Below are 15,980 nucleotides of genomic sequence, written 5' to 3' on the forward strand. Positions count from 1 at the left end.
TTAAAGAACCGTCTTTGTGCACTGTAATTTGGTCTAAGATGATAGCATACTTGATTAGCACACAGCTGGAGAAACAGCAATGCAGACCAATTACATTCCTGTGATACAGTGGTGAGAATTAGTCCCATCTATAGTGTTAGGAGGCACAGAGCAGAGCGTCATCTGATTTAATTAAGAGGGGAGAGAGAGAGAGAGAGAGAGAGAGAGAGAGAGAGAGAAAGAAAGAGAGAGAGAGATTAAAATAGCTCACCATCATCCACACAAATATAGAAATAGAATTATCCTCATGAGTTTCACACCTCAAACAATTTTTCCACGAGTCCCAATACTCTATTTCCTTCTACCTTTTCTTGTCTCCTTCTCTCCTTTCACTCCCTCTGCTGCCACCTCTGTCATTTCATCCCCCACTTCCCCCATCTCTCAATCTTTCTTCAGACCATTACTCAGTCGTGGCTGCTCTTTAGTTGTTATGGAGACTGGGGAGGGGGAGACTAAAAATGGCTTCCTCATTTAGCCCACTGTTATTCAGTGAATGTCCTGGGCCCAGTTTTCCACCAATGACTGTTTGTAGTGTTTTTGAAAGGAGGGATGCTCATAAAGTCTTTTAGATGTTCTTTGTTGGCTTGCAGACACCGCGATGGAAAGAAAAGATGTATATGTTTGTGCAGATGCTGGCTCTTTTGTCCAACTCCACAGCAGAAATAAACATGTTTACAGCCTGTTACAAAAAAATATTTTGGTCTCCATCAACCATATTTGCCACAATCTCCTTCAGCCAATAATGTCTTTGATGTCAAACTTTAAATCTATTCTCCTCTCTGCTGCTGACATTTCAGTGTGAAATGGCTGTAACCTTCCTCCTCCCCATTTACGTCTAGTTCATTATATCGAGTGTCCAGGTTGAGCTCATCATGAGTCCGCTCTTCATCACAACCAGAACTTGAGCATCCTCTTATCCCTTCACCACCACCACCACCACTGTCTAGACTCCATCAGGGTGTTTGCAGTATCAGAATCGGAATCAGAAATACTTTAATAATCCCAGGAGGAAATTATTTAAATGATCATGATCACTGATCATGGCTTCACCGATGATGTCATGATGGGATCTAATGGCCAAAGGCTTTTCAAATTTCTCATTTCTATTGTGTAGATGTCAATAAATATATTTGTCAATTCAAAATGAAGTCTGCCCTGATTGAGATGTAACCTAATTTACAGTGGGAGTTTCCAGCTTGTTGAATTTTTCTGTCCCTTTTCGTCAGATCTGATTGCCAATCAACAATACGAGAGGCCAGCCGCTCCTCCACTCTCGTCTTTCAGTAGGTACTTCTCAAATATAAGAAAAACGGCTTACTTTCTACATCTTGTCTGATTTTTTTATTGACCTTGGTTAAACAAGCGTCACGTAGTCTTGTCAGGAGCTGGACATTCTCTATTAAATAAGAGAAATTACTAGTTCAGAGACACAGTAAAGATAAAAATGAGATATATATTGTGAAAATACTGCAAAAAAATCCAGTGATCCACACTGCCCCCCATTACAGCGCTTTATAATTATCATTATGACAGACATGGTGCCCATTACTGCCGTCTGGACATTGGCACATATGACAGAGATGAGGAAGGTGAAGGTTGGGCACAGAAACTAGCAGATGTAAATCTGCCAAAGGAAGCACAACACATGGTTGATTTGGCACAAATGAAAAATTGGCAGACAGTTTATTTCCTCCCTGTAGCTTCCCTTCGCCCTCATTCATTTATCTGTTTATTGCTTGTGTTAGATTAGGTCTATTTTATGATTTAAATGGAAACATACACGTGGTATTACAAACCATTTTATTCACAGTGTCAGCGGTCATGATTACAGCATTGACTAAAGGATTCAATGAAATTGACAAACATGATGAAGACTGTTCCCTCTGCTGATTTTTTTTATTATTAAACATTTTCTATTGGTGCATCAGAGGTGTGTTAATCTAATAATTCTAATAATTTCTTAAGTCAATTTCTAAGTGTGTCTAAGAGTGTCTTTTAATGTTTGTTTTTTTGTTTGGCATTTTCTACTTTATTCGATAGCAACAACTAGAGAGAGATAGAGGAAATTCAGGGGAGAAGGAGTTGAAGACATGCAACAAAGGACCCAGGCTGGAATCAAACCCTAGCGGCAAAGACTTGAAGCTGGGTGCATGCTGCGCACACGCTCATCATGCAAGCCACTGGGGCGCCCCAAAGAGCGTCTTTATTTAGATATAAAGACACAAAACTAAAATTCAACATAAACTGGATTTTATATCCCTCTGCACTTCCCGCATTTGCCCAATGTCTCTGTTTTTTTTTTTGTCTCTTCCAATCAAGCAACAGATCTCTGTGTCACAGAGGTCTTGGAGATTGAACCGGTTGAAAAGCGGTGGTCACTTCCTGAACTGATCACAGAGACGACATGCATGTGACTGGTGCTCGATATATCTAGAAGTTATTAATAAAGTCTCTTAGCCACAGTGAGGTGTCACGCATTTGTCCACCCAGCACGTGTCTGCAGGCGTTATGTGTGAAACACACGGTGGTGAACCGAGCTGATGCCCTGGTCAGAGTTGTCAGCCGTGATAAGTGAGTAACGATGACATACCCTGCAGAAATGACAGCTCTCTGCTGTGTGACAAATCTGTCGTGACAACCGTCAAGCCGTGATACTGATAACGTTGTGACTTATGCTCCATGTCACTGTCAAGCTGCTAACTAACATGAGCGCACCTGACTATTGTAATGATATTAATTGCGCAGCATGTGTTATTTACACCACTGGCTCTCAGCTCAAGAGGTTTGGTGTATGAGAAGATGCTGTCTAATACAAAAGTCCTGAAAGAGAATTTTTTTTTTCCTCTCTAATATTTACGTCCAGCTTGTGAAACACAACATACACTTTTAACAGCCTCTCAGACACTTTTGACAAGGAAATGGATTGAACCAAAAATGAGTCAGCTTCAAAGAGAAAATAAGCAGTTCCCTGAATTGCTTAGAACTGTGGATTGCAGGTTTGTGGTGAGAGTGTTGGTTAATTTTAACGTCTGTATTTTTCAACCTTATTTTCTCGTGTTTTTGTGACAAATGGGGACTAAGTTTTGAATTTGATCCTGGGAGTGAGAGTGCTGCAGCTTGTAGCTGTAAAACGGGCTACAGTCTAATTCTTGTGGGCACCATCAACATATTAAAGGTGGTTGTTTCTGTGTGTGACAACCTAACCCTACACAGAAATGAAACCTTCTCTGTTTCCTTTATTTGATCTGCTGTTTGTCTAGCCAAGTTTTGCTCAAGGAGCAATTGAAATCTCGGGAGAGGTGACTTCACGAGGTAGAGTGGGTCCTCCACCAATCAGAAGATCGGTGGCATGATCTCTAGCTCCTTCAGTCTGCATCTCAAAGTGTTCTTGGGCAAGATAGTGAACTCCAAATTGCTCCCAAAGGCCGTGCCAACAGTGTGTGAATGATGTGTAGTGTAGCCTTGAGTGGTCGGAAGACTGGAAAGGCATAGAGTCCATTTACCATTTACTTGTCGCAAGGAGTCAACAGTGGAAACAGAACGAGTTTGAGGTGTTGGAGCTTGGCTTAAAGTTACATATGGCTTGATAACTTCTAATCTGATAGCAGAGGAGGGTAAACCCGAAAAACTGGCGGTGTTCCTGTGGATGCTCTGACTATATGCCAACAAAGGAGGTTAAGACCGGATCAAAAAGTACAGAAAATGTTTAATATTCCTTTCCATAATGTTGTCAGACACGATAATAATAAAAAAAGAAGTTACCCATTAGGTGTTCACAAGCTAAGAAACGTTTGAGAAAACTTGATTTGTAAATGAATCAAAGTACTGACATACGTACACATGATATAGCCAACAACCTCTTGCAGTTAAACACAAAAAAAACTAAGGTCTTCATCCCTGTATCTGATCCTGTAGCTCCAAATGTTGCACTGGATGTTGTACTTTGGATCGTTCTCTCCAGCTATAAATCCTCCTCTTGGTGTTATTTTCAATGAGGCTATGCTTCTTCCACCTGAAGCAGAAGCATTTCCAAACTTAGGGCCATTATATCACAACCTAAACTACATATGATAATTCACGTTTTTTCTTCCTGTCTAAATTATTTTCACCGGTCTCAGCAAGGCATCTCTGGACCATCTACAACCATCTGCTTTACACTGGCTTCTCCTTATGTTCAGGATTCATTTGAAGGTTCTTCTTTTCACACATAGAGGTCTGCACAGTCAGGCAAAATACATCTCTGATATGCTTTATCCTTACATCAAAAGGAAGGTCACTTAGATCTTCTAGACAAGGCTTACTGGTTGTCACAACAGATACAACACTATTGATTGCTCTTCATGTAGACTCAAGTTCTGCGGTCTCTGCTGTAGCCTTTAAAAAGCAGCTCAAAAGCCACTTATTCAACCCAGAGAACCCAGCTTAACAGAAATGTAAAAGTTCACAGTTTGTTGTTACTGATAATATTAATGATTGTTTTCTTCCATTAAAGCCTCTTCACACCTGTGGTCCACCCACACAGATACCCACTGTGTGGGTAAGCAGGAGGCCTTTAAGTGCCCCAGCATACACATTTTTATGGACCTGGAACTGGCCTATTTAAATAAAATGCAGTCATTATCAATGTTATCAGTTACACCTGCACTTTCCTTCCAGTAACCAGGACGTCTGTGGAAGCTATTTGATGATACTACATATTGGTGATACAGATATTGTACTTAGTTCTTGGAAAGTTGACTTCTGGGAGGTTTTCTACCCAACTAAAAACAATATATCATTATGTAATTATTGTACAAAGGGGCAGGATTTTCAGTAGATTGCATCACCAGTCGGAGAAGATCTAGCAGCACTAAGCACTATGGAGAAACACACACACACACACACACACACACACACACACACACACACACACACACACACACACACACACACACACACACACACACACCATGAGATAGTAAAGCTGGATAAAAACAGAAACATCTGTGCCTTGTGAAGCGTGGACAAAGAATGCAAAGAAGGTGGATATTAACTATCATAAGACGGTGCAAGTCAACCATGGTAATCACAGGCTAGACCAAAGATAGAAGCAGACTTTAATACAGAGGACATTTTTGCCACCCTTGTTTTGATTTTAAGAGGCTTTTTGGCATAATATTATTAAAGAATACATTTCTAAAGCACTCTGAAAATACTACCGGAAATTGGCAGTGGATATTACAGCAATAGATTTTGCAGTTTTTCACTTTTCTGCCCTCAGGCGTCAACTTTCCACCTTGTTAAGGGTTTTTTTTTTTTACGGTGATTGCTTTTATTTCAACGTTTTCTTTCACTGCGATTAGTTGGCATATTCCTTTACTGTCTGTCTTGTTACTGATCTTTTTTAATGCCTGAGGTTGTATTCAATAATATTTAAAATTATAAATGGCCTTCATTTTCTTCACCCAGACTGCACTGGACAATCTGCTAGACACAAATGTCCAGCAGTGGCTCAGGTGGTGCATTTAGGAGCATTTAAGAACATTTTAGCCCCTGGGGACACATTGATTTCTGACTTGATAATATCAGCAGCAGTATGATAACCTAACAATTGTATGTGTCCTTCCATAGTACAATCTTTTGACAGACTGCTCAAGTGAACATTAAATGCTGTGACTGCAGATTTCCTGAAATAAAACACAAAGTTTTGCACCTACACTATTGTGCAGTGCAATCTTAAGGGAACCGTCAGGAGTTTTTTTTTAAATAATATACATTCCCACCTTATAAAGACCTGTGATTCTGCAGGACGATGAATTAATATAACTGCTCTGGGGGCCCACAGTACAGTGGGTGGTGTGTGTACAGCGGATTGTCTTGACAGAATAAGGAATTGTGTGGAGCAACTCCTACAGTGCTTCTCTGGATGGTTTAGTTAATATAAGCCTCTCTGCCTCCCACAGTGTGCTCTCTCATTTTTACCTCCCCCCTCATCCTTTTTACTCTCTCTCTTTCTCTCTGAAACACACACACTGAACCCCCCTACATTCACACACAAGACATTCAAGTTGTTATGCAAGATCAAACGTTAGTGCTCCTTATATCAACAGCCAGAGACGTTGGCCAGGCTCGCTGTTAATCAGTTATCATTTGAGCATCAACATGCATACTGGTTTATGTATCAGTTAGCTTAATGTTTGCTCTTTAGCCAGAATGAGTAATTGATTTGTGTAAATTATTTATTTGCCATCTGTTTGAAGAGAGAGAGAGAGGGGGAGGGAGAAGATGGAGGGTGAGTAAGTGAGTGAGAAATGTTAATTTAGTACAGTGCAGAGATGTGTTGTTGGCATACAAACTCCTGCTAGGTCACAAAAGTTCACATACAGCACGCAATGCCAAATAAAAATCACAATGTTCCAGCATATCAGAACCACCCGCTGTGCATTAATAAACCCTATTACAGGCAAAGCAAGGACACTGCTGAAGTCAAAGGTTTGGAAAATATAAAACACATTGCAAAAGAGTCAAGCAAGTTGAACATAAAATAAGTTCATCTCTTTCTGCAAACAGTGCAGGAAGAAGTTACAGAGGATTCAAAATGTTTGTGTACTAGTGATATCAACATCATTTATTTATTAGCCCTTATGTAACAAAACCTCAGTTTGACAGACCTCCTGTCAGTGTTTTATTGTTGTTTATATAACAGCCGACCAAGTAAACTGACTGGACAAGAGACGTTTCATGGGGGCTGATATGGAGAATAACAGCACTGGGACCTTTAACTGCATGTATCACTTTGAAATAAAAAGTGGTTTGGAGCTGTTCTGTCTCTTGCAGACAATGAAAGTCAAATGCAGCACAATGCTTGTTGGCAACAATACAACTCTGACAGCCACACAGTTCAAGAAGCTGCTTCAACAGCAACTCTGTAGTGACCATGGACAAAACATGGTTTCCTTAGACAACACTAGGCTTTATTTAACATCAGTCACTTACTATATTATTATATTTATTGACACCTAGTGCGAATAATAGAGACTGAAGTATGATGACGTAACTTTGCTGACTCCAGTCTTTGGTTGATTGATGGGAAGATCCTTTAATGTATGTATATAACTTCTACCCCAGCCAGACTCATACAGATCGTAAAGGGGAGTTTCTATAGGTTAGGGCCTCTGAAATCTCTCACATACTGAATGTGTGTCAGCCAGACAGTAGTTTCTGCATGGATTTTTCTCAATAAAGAGTGTAAGAGAGATCTTGCTGGCTCTGCTAGTCCAAATACAAAATTCATGATATATATTATTTTCTGCCTTTAATTTTTTTTATGCCACTAATAACTCTGCACACTGGGCCTTAAGACACTGAACACCAGGAATATTTCAAACTACCTACAGTCTCTTTGGTGCACTCAACATCCCTGCCCTCTGGACACTCATCCATTTAGTCTAGCTGCTTGTCAGAAGCATTCACTCCAATACAATTTTCAACATCCAGGAGAGGACAAACGGATGTTAGCTGGTATTAGAAAAGTCCAAAAACAATTTCTCCAAATTAATTCTGTTTCTAACTCCCATGTGGATTGTGTACAAAAAACAACTCAACATTTGCAGAGAAACTGTGGCTGTAACAGAGCACACACGTTTCTCTTGCCAGCAACACTGTTAGAAGACATCTGATGCTGGTTAAAACGAAAAAACTAACTGTTAACTGATAAATGCTGCTTGCGTCCCACTGTGTTTTTACTGTGATTTGGTATTTGTAGTGATTTTTCACCCCCAGTTTCAGAATGCAATATCACAGTCCAAAAATATGGACAGCTGTATATGTGTATTTGTTTATTGTTGAACATATTACTTGACAGCCAAACATTAAGCAAGTGCAATAAGACCATAGCAGCCAGCTAATATTTCTAGTCCAACAGCAAGAAGCCCAGCTCGGCGTCTGTCTTCCAGCAAGTCCCAGATTTACTCTCGTCTGGCAGCCTCTTACTCAGTCAGTTCCTCTCTTCCCTGAACCCCAGTTATGTTGTCCACTCGCCTGGCTCCAGTTCTGGTGATAATTCCAGTGTCGCTTCCCATCTACATCTCTTTATCTCTGACCCACCCGAGCACTGATATCTTGGGAAATACACTTAATGATTTTTTTTGCTGTGAGTTGGATGAGAAGACTGAAACAGAGGGAAACAGTTAGCATGGTTCTGTCCAGACATAACACCTCTAAAGTTCACTAACTGAGATGTTATATCTCATTGTAAAAACATTTTACAGAGGGGTTAGGTGCCGGACTATTTCTTGACTGGAGGCCAGTAACTTCATGATGTCTCCTCTTGTTGCTTGGCAACTGCTGTCATATTTCTCAAAATGTTGCACTGCTGCTTTAAAACTTTGATGTTTGAGAGACTTTAATTTTTATCCTGGGACAAAATTTTTGTCCTTGCAAGACTTGCCTCTCTTTGCATACACTGTTTGAGTCTAGAAATTAAAATGACACATATTGTGTATGTCACCCTGTCTCAGTGTGGAGTGAATAAGGTCTTTACAACTCAGTATGTAGATTAATTACATTCTAAACAATGTCTGACGAGATTCAACAGTAATTTATGTTGTGGGAATATTGTGTTCCTCGTGTTATTTAAATCTTTTACCCAAGCCTGTGCAGGAACAAATGTCACATTGGTAGACTGAATGTATGAATTCATTTCTCATAAAATAGTTGTCTGATTCAATTTGCCAGTTCATGACTTACAAATGTTTGAGTGACTTTCATCTCAAACTTCTTTCAGTTTTACCAACTTTCACTCGTACCTAAACTGACTTTAATTTGTTGTGAACTCCAGATAATATCAGGATCGCTTTAATCTTAGCGTAGCACCTCATCCTCTCTGATAGACTAGGCTGCATAATGACATAGTCTTTGTTTCATGGCCCACTCAGCCTCTTTAGAAAGATGGAGAAAAAGGAAGGAAAGAAGGAAAGAAAGAGGGAGGGCATACGGTGAGCTAGTTAGACTGTCAATTTCCTCAACACCATCATCATTATTCACTGACTTAATTCAGGATCACAGCTAAAACGCCACTTTCACTCTGAGGATGTCACTCGCTACATGCTCTCTCTCTCTCTCCCTGCATCTTAATCTCATATATTTTGATGTTTCATTCGGTTTGATTTGTGAAACAAAAGCTTGTTGAAAAGTGAAAGAAAAGTGTTTTTCTTGTCTGTCACATGCACCAAAAGCAGGTTTATAAGCAATATTCCTCCATCGGTCTATGAGGAAATCTATCATCGTCTTGTCTAATTGTAGAGACATTGACCAGAGAAGCAGCGGGACTGGAGCCAGTGACAGCCTGACCTGGGGCGGGGTCCTCAGTCACCACGGTAACAGCTCAGGGGGACATATCCACCCCTGCTGTGTCTGAACTCATCAATCGATCAGACAACAGATGGGAAATGAGATTGGAGAGGACATGACTGTCTGTGTATCTGTTTGTGTGTGGCTGAAAGTATCTGTGTGTGTGTGTGACAGTCCTAACAGGTGTATGACTGCCAAACAGACAGAAGGTGTTGTTGGCTAAAAGACATGCAGTAGTGGCACATTTGGTTCATGCACATGAATGCACAAACAGACACACACACACACACACATACACACACACACACACACACATCAGACAGATTGTGGTTTCAGCTTTCAGTGAGTCAGGTACAGTGACAGTATGTTCACACCCCAACAACTTCGCCGAGATAATAATATGACGCAAATGGCGCAGCTCAACTTTAGCAACACTGGCAGAATTATGTAGCGGGAGGAAAGATGAGGACAGGAAATGAAACAAAATGAAAAGGACAAAAAATAAAAGGCAAGGAAACAAGGGAAAAGGAAAAAGGAAAAATAATGAGGAGTGGAGTAAAAGAAAACAAAACGTAAACATGTATAAGCTACACAACTCATTAATATTCTTGCATTTCTCTCGCCACCTGATATCAAGGGTGGTGCGATCGATGTGAAACTCTCATCTTAGCTCTCCCTCCTGGCTAGAAGTGGCAATAGAGTAGAAATAGCCCAGTTTTGACACCCAGTGAGGAATAAAGACAAATGGCTGCAGCATCAATCCGTTCACATAGAAAAGAGAACAATGCCTCTCTCTTTTAATTAACACTGGAGGCCTAGAACAACTCCATAAACTCCATCTTATTCTAGCCACATAACAATGTGTGCACCAAAATTAAACACACACAACTTTAATTGATGAACTGATTCCACACAATTAAAAGATTGCATATTGCTGTTTGAAAAGCAGTAATCTGAAGAGATTACTTTGAGAACTAAACAAACAGCTGTGAAGTGAAGCCAATGCGGAAGTACCAAAAACTGCAGTTCATCAAATTTCCACTCGAGGCTGGCTACAGATGTGAGTCAATCTCCATAAGCTCCCATGACAACTGTACTGAAGGTGATTTTTTTTTTTAACTCACCCATTCAGTTCAATTATTATATTATAATTCAATTATATTCAGGCTTAAAGGCTGCCAAGATGGCTGCAGCCAGAGTAACCACAGCTTCAGAACGTCTCTTCAGAAACCTGTGGGTGACGTCACGGATACACACGCCTGTACTATCAATTTTTGCAGTTTAATGAGTGGATTATTTGACTTAATTGATAAATATGTACTATATAAAATCCATCCTCATTTATTACTGGTTTAAGATGATGACCATGTCCTCACAATGTCTCCAGTTTGAAGCCAGCTGGGGACTTCCATAAGATGTTATCTCTCTTCTCATTTCTTGTCTTACTATATTAAATAATATGCAATAAAATGCCTTTTCACTGGTTTTAATGCTTTGTGTTTTAATTTTAATTCTTCTGAAATAGGAGAAAGTCCTCTCCTCTACAATGCCAATTCTTTTGTTGCAGTCAGATGATATGAACAGTAAAATAAGCTTCAATTTCTTCAATTTCCAAAGTAAAGAGGGAAAAGGCTGAACCATCTTGACAACAGATTTCTCAGACATGTCTGTGTTCCATAAAACTATCCTGAGGGTAACGGAAATGGATGCCCTTTGTTCCATCTTTACTCTCATTAACTACCTCTGAGCTAACTCGATCTCAGCTCCACTCTCTCCATATCCCCCACGAGGTGTCTGGCGCATAGTGGTGACACAATCCCTTGGTGGGCGTCACCCTCTGCCAACTGTTGCCAGTCTAATTGGAGGGCTTGCCAGCAGATGAGACTGCCAAGGTGCCAATTAGTACGTACGATTACGCATAGAGGCATCCTTCTTGTTTCCTCCAGCTCCATCTCTTCTCTATTCTTTACTTTGTTTCTCTTCTGTCATGCTTTCCTAGGTTTCACCTCCCCTGGTCTTTGACTTGCTTTAACAACTTTAGCAATGGTATCTGGCTGGTAAAGCGTGCGTGATGGCCTTAGAAAACCTGCAGGCCTGCTATTCGAATTTCAGTCACAACAGTCCTCAGCTACACGATAACAGCCTTTAAGGAAAACAGCAAGAGCCATCTGGTTTTTCATACCTCCCTCCCACTCACTCTCTCTATGTAATACAGGCCATCTTAAAACACCAAGGCAGCTTGCTGAGGTAATCATGGCCTCCAGCGTCGACACTGTTAGCAAATGGTTCCATAATTACACGTGTTCACACATAATGTTGAGTGACTCAGGGGTTTCCACTGTGGAAGGGAACAGTTGTGTGTTCTGCTTCGATGGGCAAAATATCTCTATGGTACAGTTAAAACAGAGTAAACCTCAGCTCAGTGCAGTGACGTGAGTTGAATAAACACTTCTCTGACACAATGTCAACAGAACTTAACATTATAAGCTTCACAGATTACAGTATTTACTGTGTTGCAATTGGGCTGAATTGCTTTACATTCTATACATACAACAAACAGGTTTCTGAAGCACAAAATCTGTGGCGGTGCCCGCTGCCATGTTGGCAGTCCTGCCTCTTCCACCTCAGGCTAATCTAAAAATCAGCAAAGACATGGATCATCGGCAGACCTAAAGGCAGGCTTAATGATTACTGGGTGCTCAAACAAACCATCTGTAATGACATCAACCTGTCAATCAAAGCTGCCAGGCTGGTAATTACACATAACTTTAAGCCTTAAGCCTTTTGAACAGGTGAGTTATATAGAAATTCACCCTTGGTACAGTAGTCATGAACAAAGAAACTAGCTATAGAGGCCAAAACAGTTTTTTGTACCAGGTTGTAAACATGTTTATTTCTGCTGTAAAGTTAGACATTTTAACATTGGGACTTGTTCTGTAGCCAGTCTCAAGTGGACGTTTGAGGAACTGCAGTTTTTGGGACTTCCGCATTGGCTTCATTTTCACAGATTTTGAGCTTCAAATTGGCAATGGATGCCTATGGGTAACGTCATGCATACTTTGTCCATTCTTTATATTGTCAATGGTTTGCATGCATACTGTGTGTGAGAGCAGTGAGTTAAGAAGGTGTCTGTTGAGTATTTGTAACACAGTCAGTGACCCCTCCTGTCTGCAGAGGCCAACTAATTACTAACTGATAGACAGCACCAGTGACTCATCTAATATTATCAGCAGTTCTCATAATATTCATTCTCTCTCTAATAAGGTTGCAAACCTTGAGTGATGGCCTATAGGTGAGTGAGTGTGTCCATGGTAGTGTGAGTGTGTGTGTGGTGGGTGGTCTGTGTGTTTCAGAGAAAGAGGGAGGGAGAGAGTGCGAGGACATTTTCATCAATTTATCTTTGCTGTGGCCAGAATGATAATTTAGAGAGGGATCTATCTGCAGCTCACTTCATCATGCTGAATATTAATACAATGAGACCTGGAAAGCTATTTCATCCAGATCGAGCACGTCTCCACCCTAAATCACAACTGGTGGCTGAAATTCAACCAGAGAACATAAAGGCAGAAGAAATACATTGAAGAAATACATGTTTTCTGATTTTTGGGGTGTATTCATCTTACTGCAAAATAATGGCTCAGTAAATTAAGACTGTATTATTTTGGATGAATCTAATGACTTCAGCCTCAGCAAACACTGACCTCTGTGCCAAGAGAAGACGACACATCAGTACTGACTGTCTGTGTATACAGAGCTCACATTCAGGTCTGATTACAGCATCTGTCAGCCTTAACAGGCTTTGGTCTGTTTTTATCAAACAGGTGAGATTAGAACAATCTATTAGTATGCATCTGTCTCACTGCGGTTTAATTAAGCTTCTAATTTTGGTCAAGTCGTAATGTGGGGTTAATTGTCCTAAACCACTATCACATATCAACTGAGGCTGGTAGAGCAGGAAGCTTGCTGGACAAACCTTTCCCTACACCCTTCCACAACAATCCCTCCTCTGCTCTTTTATACCACTTTTTTCCTCCAATGTGGCATCCTCCCTCTCTCCAACAGCGAGTGGAGTATCGTTAAGAAGCAGAGCTCGGATCATCAATAATTGAACAGCCAGAATCATGTAGAATTCTCTAAGAACCCTGTCTGTCGCCCTTTGTACTTCTGCGCTGTGAATTGATTAATATTTAATTTGTGTGTGTGTGTGTGTGTGTGTGTAAGAGAGAGAGAGAGGTGTTGAGTTTAGTTTAATCTGCTGTCTCATCAAGCTCCTCTTTTGAAATCATAAACATTTCCTCACTCTGCTCTGACAGCGAGGCACCTACTTTCTCTGAGAAGTTGCCTGCTGTAAATTGGCCTTTAATCTAACACCTTTCCCCCGCACAATAGACTAACGTAAGCCCCCATGGGCCTTTAACTGCCATGTAATTGATGTACTGTAAGTACAAAGAGTGAGGTGATGGTTTACAAGCTGTAACCACCTCACAACAGTCCACAGCTGCTTGTGGTTTGCCTCCAGCTCCACATCACATTAATCCAACATGGTACTTAGGTAGTAACAGGTTGTTTTCAAAATCCCAGCACAGTTTTTTTTAAACCAACCAGCAACCTCTGACCCTTTAAGACAAATTATACATAATTAAGAGCGTGTCCACTTTGATTGATAGGTGGGTGCCACCACAGGTGGCTTGTTTCAGGTTTCATTCAACTGGCCTCAGCTCCACCAACACATCTTTGCCCATTTCTGGATTAGCCAGGAGCCGGCGGAGGCAGGACTGCCAAGATGGCAACAGTCTGAGCCAACACACTCTGAGCTTTGGCACTATGTTTCAAACGTACACTCAGAAATATCTATGATGGAACACAAACAAATAAACAAGTAGAACCCATATATACAGTATGTACACCAAGTTCCACAATGTAATGCTTCAGCTTTTATAGATGTGTCACACAATGACAGTAAGTCATCAGTGTCCATCAGTGATTAATTAAATTACATAAATGCCATCCAAATTGCCATCGGACAGATAGCAGATCTTCAGAATCACAAAATAGAACAAGAATATAATTTTGTATTCACTGTGAAGTGAAAAATAAATAGTAAATATAATGAAACATGTTAATGTGATGATAATTAGACCAACACCAAAGTTCTAATATTGCCGGGTTACCAAAACTCCATTAAACAACCTGCTTATGTGACTTTTCTTCACAGGCCGTGGATCCCTTTGGCAATAGTGTTAAATTAAAATTAAAAATTTAGGAAAAGTCACAAGCAAGCAAGAAAAAAATATGAGCAACAAAACATGATGAAATAACTTGGAGCCTTAAATAAATACACAAGAAGAAGGGTGTTTTGAATACAGTAAATCTCACCGAATACACACAAACACCCCGTGCGACTCACCCACTGAGGACCACGATGAAGTCCATGACGTTCCATCCGTTCCTGAGGTAGGAGCCTTTATGAAATACAAAGCCCAGGGCGATGATCTTTATCCCAGCCTCAAAGCAGAACATCCCGATGAAGTAGGGCTCAGTCTTCTCCTGTAGATGCAAACAAGACACGAAAGATGAGATCATCAGATCAGATGAGTGACTTGACAGAAAAGCATTAAGTGTGGTTGTGTGTGCAGATGTTTCCATATGTGAATATCTCACCAGTCTCTTAGACATGGGTGTTTTGTCCTCTCCAGGAAGGTGCTGCTCCAGAGCCAGGACGATGCAGTTGGCGATGATGGTGGTGAGGATCATGTACTCGAATGGAGTGGAAGGCTGAAGTTAAGGAACTTCTGACTGACCTCATGTTGAGCGTCTAATAAAGTATGTTAATATAAAGGATAAGGCTGGTGAATTTTAACCCCAACCTTGAGAAAAATCAATACCAAACACATTATAGTCAGTCAGGCTACTTTCAGGTCATGTGTATTAACTTTTTTTAAAAGGCTCAATAATTTTCTAAAACATTCCTCAAAAAAAAGAAGAAAGAAAAGGTGTATTTGTTAGGGACTATTTTAAACCACAGATTTGGTGCAGTAGTGAGTATTTACTGCAGCGGGATAGCATATCTCAAAATAAACTTTGGTGCTCTTATTCATGGTAATGAGGGAACATGTCACCCAGTGCAACAATGCGGCTCAGTGATGTGATCTGGATACACGTGCAATGTTTGTTAGTAAGATCGGTTCATTGTTAGTTTTGGTATTTTCATATAACAATAAGAAAAATATTACCAATATTACCAGCCTCATTCTTTAAGTAAGTGGATTTAAATTAGACATGGGTTGTTCACAGAATAGACAGAGAGAGAGCGCGAGAGAGAGAGAGCACTAAACAGGTTTCTAGGTCACAGCCCAACACAAGTGTCATGCGATCTGTTCATCAGAGCACAATAGCGGTTCAGGAAATGTGCGTAGTGCAATTAATGGTACTAAAAATATTTCTATAATGTCTAAACAAAGCACAGAAAGTCTATGGACTTAGAATAGGAAAGATTCAGTTAAACGATTGGGCAAAATAATTGAGGTAATTACAGCAAATCAATCCCAGCAGCACTGCAATTACACTGTCATGTAAGCATAGATAGACAGGCCGACATTAATTCCTCTGTA

The 15,980-nt window shown here is 40.4% G+C and overlaps 1 protein-coding gene across 1 annotated transcript in view; it reads right to left on the bottom strand.

The window, feature by feature from the left end:
* cacna1ea (calcium channel, voltage-dependent, R type, alpha 1E subunit a) overlaps positions 1-15,980 on the bottom strand; it is a 94,855-nt gene that overhangs the window by 39,220 nt on the left and 39,655 nt on the right. The window contains exons 5-6 of the mRNA XM_027290347.1: positions 15,031-15,136; positions 14,777-14,916 (exon numbers count right to left, since the gene is read on the bottom strand). Coding sequence (XP_027146148.1) covers positions 14,777-14,916; positions 15,031-15,136 — 246 coding nt within the window. The remainder of the gene's footprint in view (positions 1-14,776; positions 14,917-15,030; positions 15,137-15,980) is intronic.

This window comes from Larimichthys crocea, chromosome XVII, assembly GCF_000972845.2.
Source record: "Larimichthys crocea isolate SSNF chromosome XVII, L_crocea_2.0, whole genome shotgun sequence".
Lineage (NCBI taxonomy): Eukaryota > Metazoa > Chordata > Actinopteri > Sciaenidae > Larimichthys > Larimichthys crocea.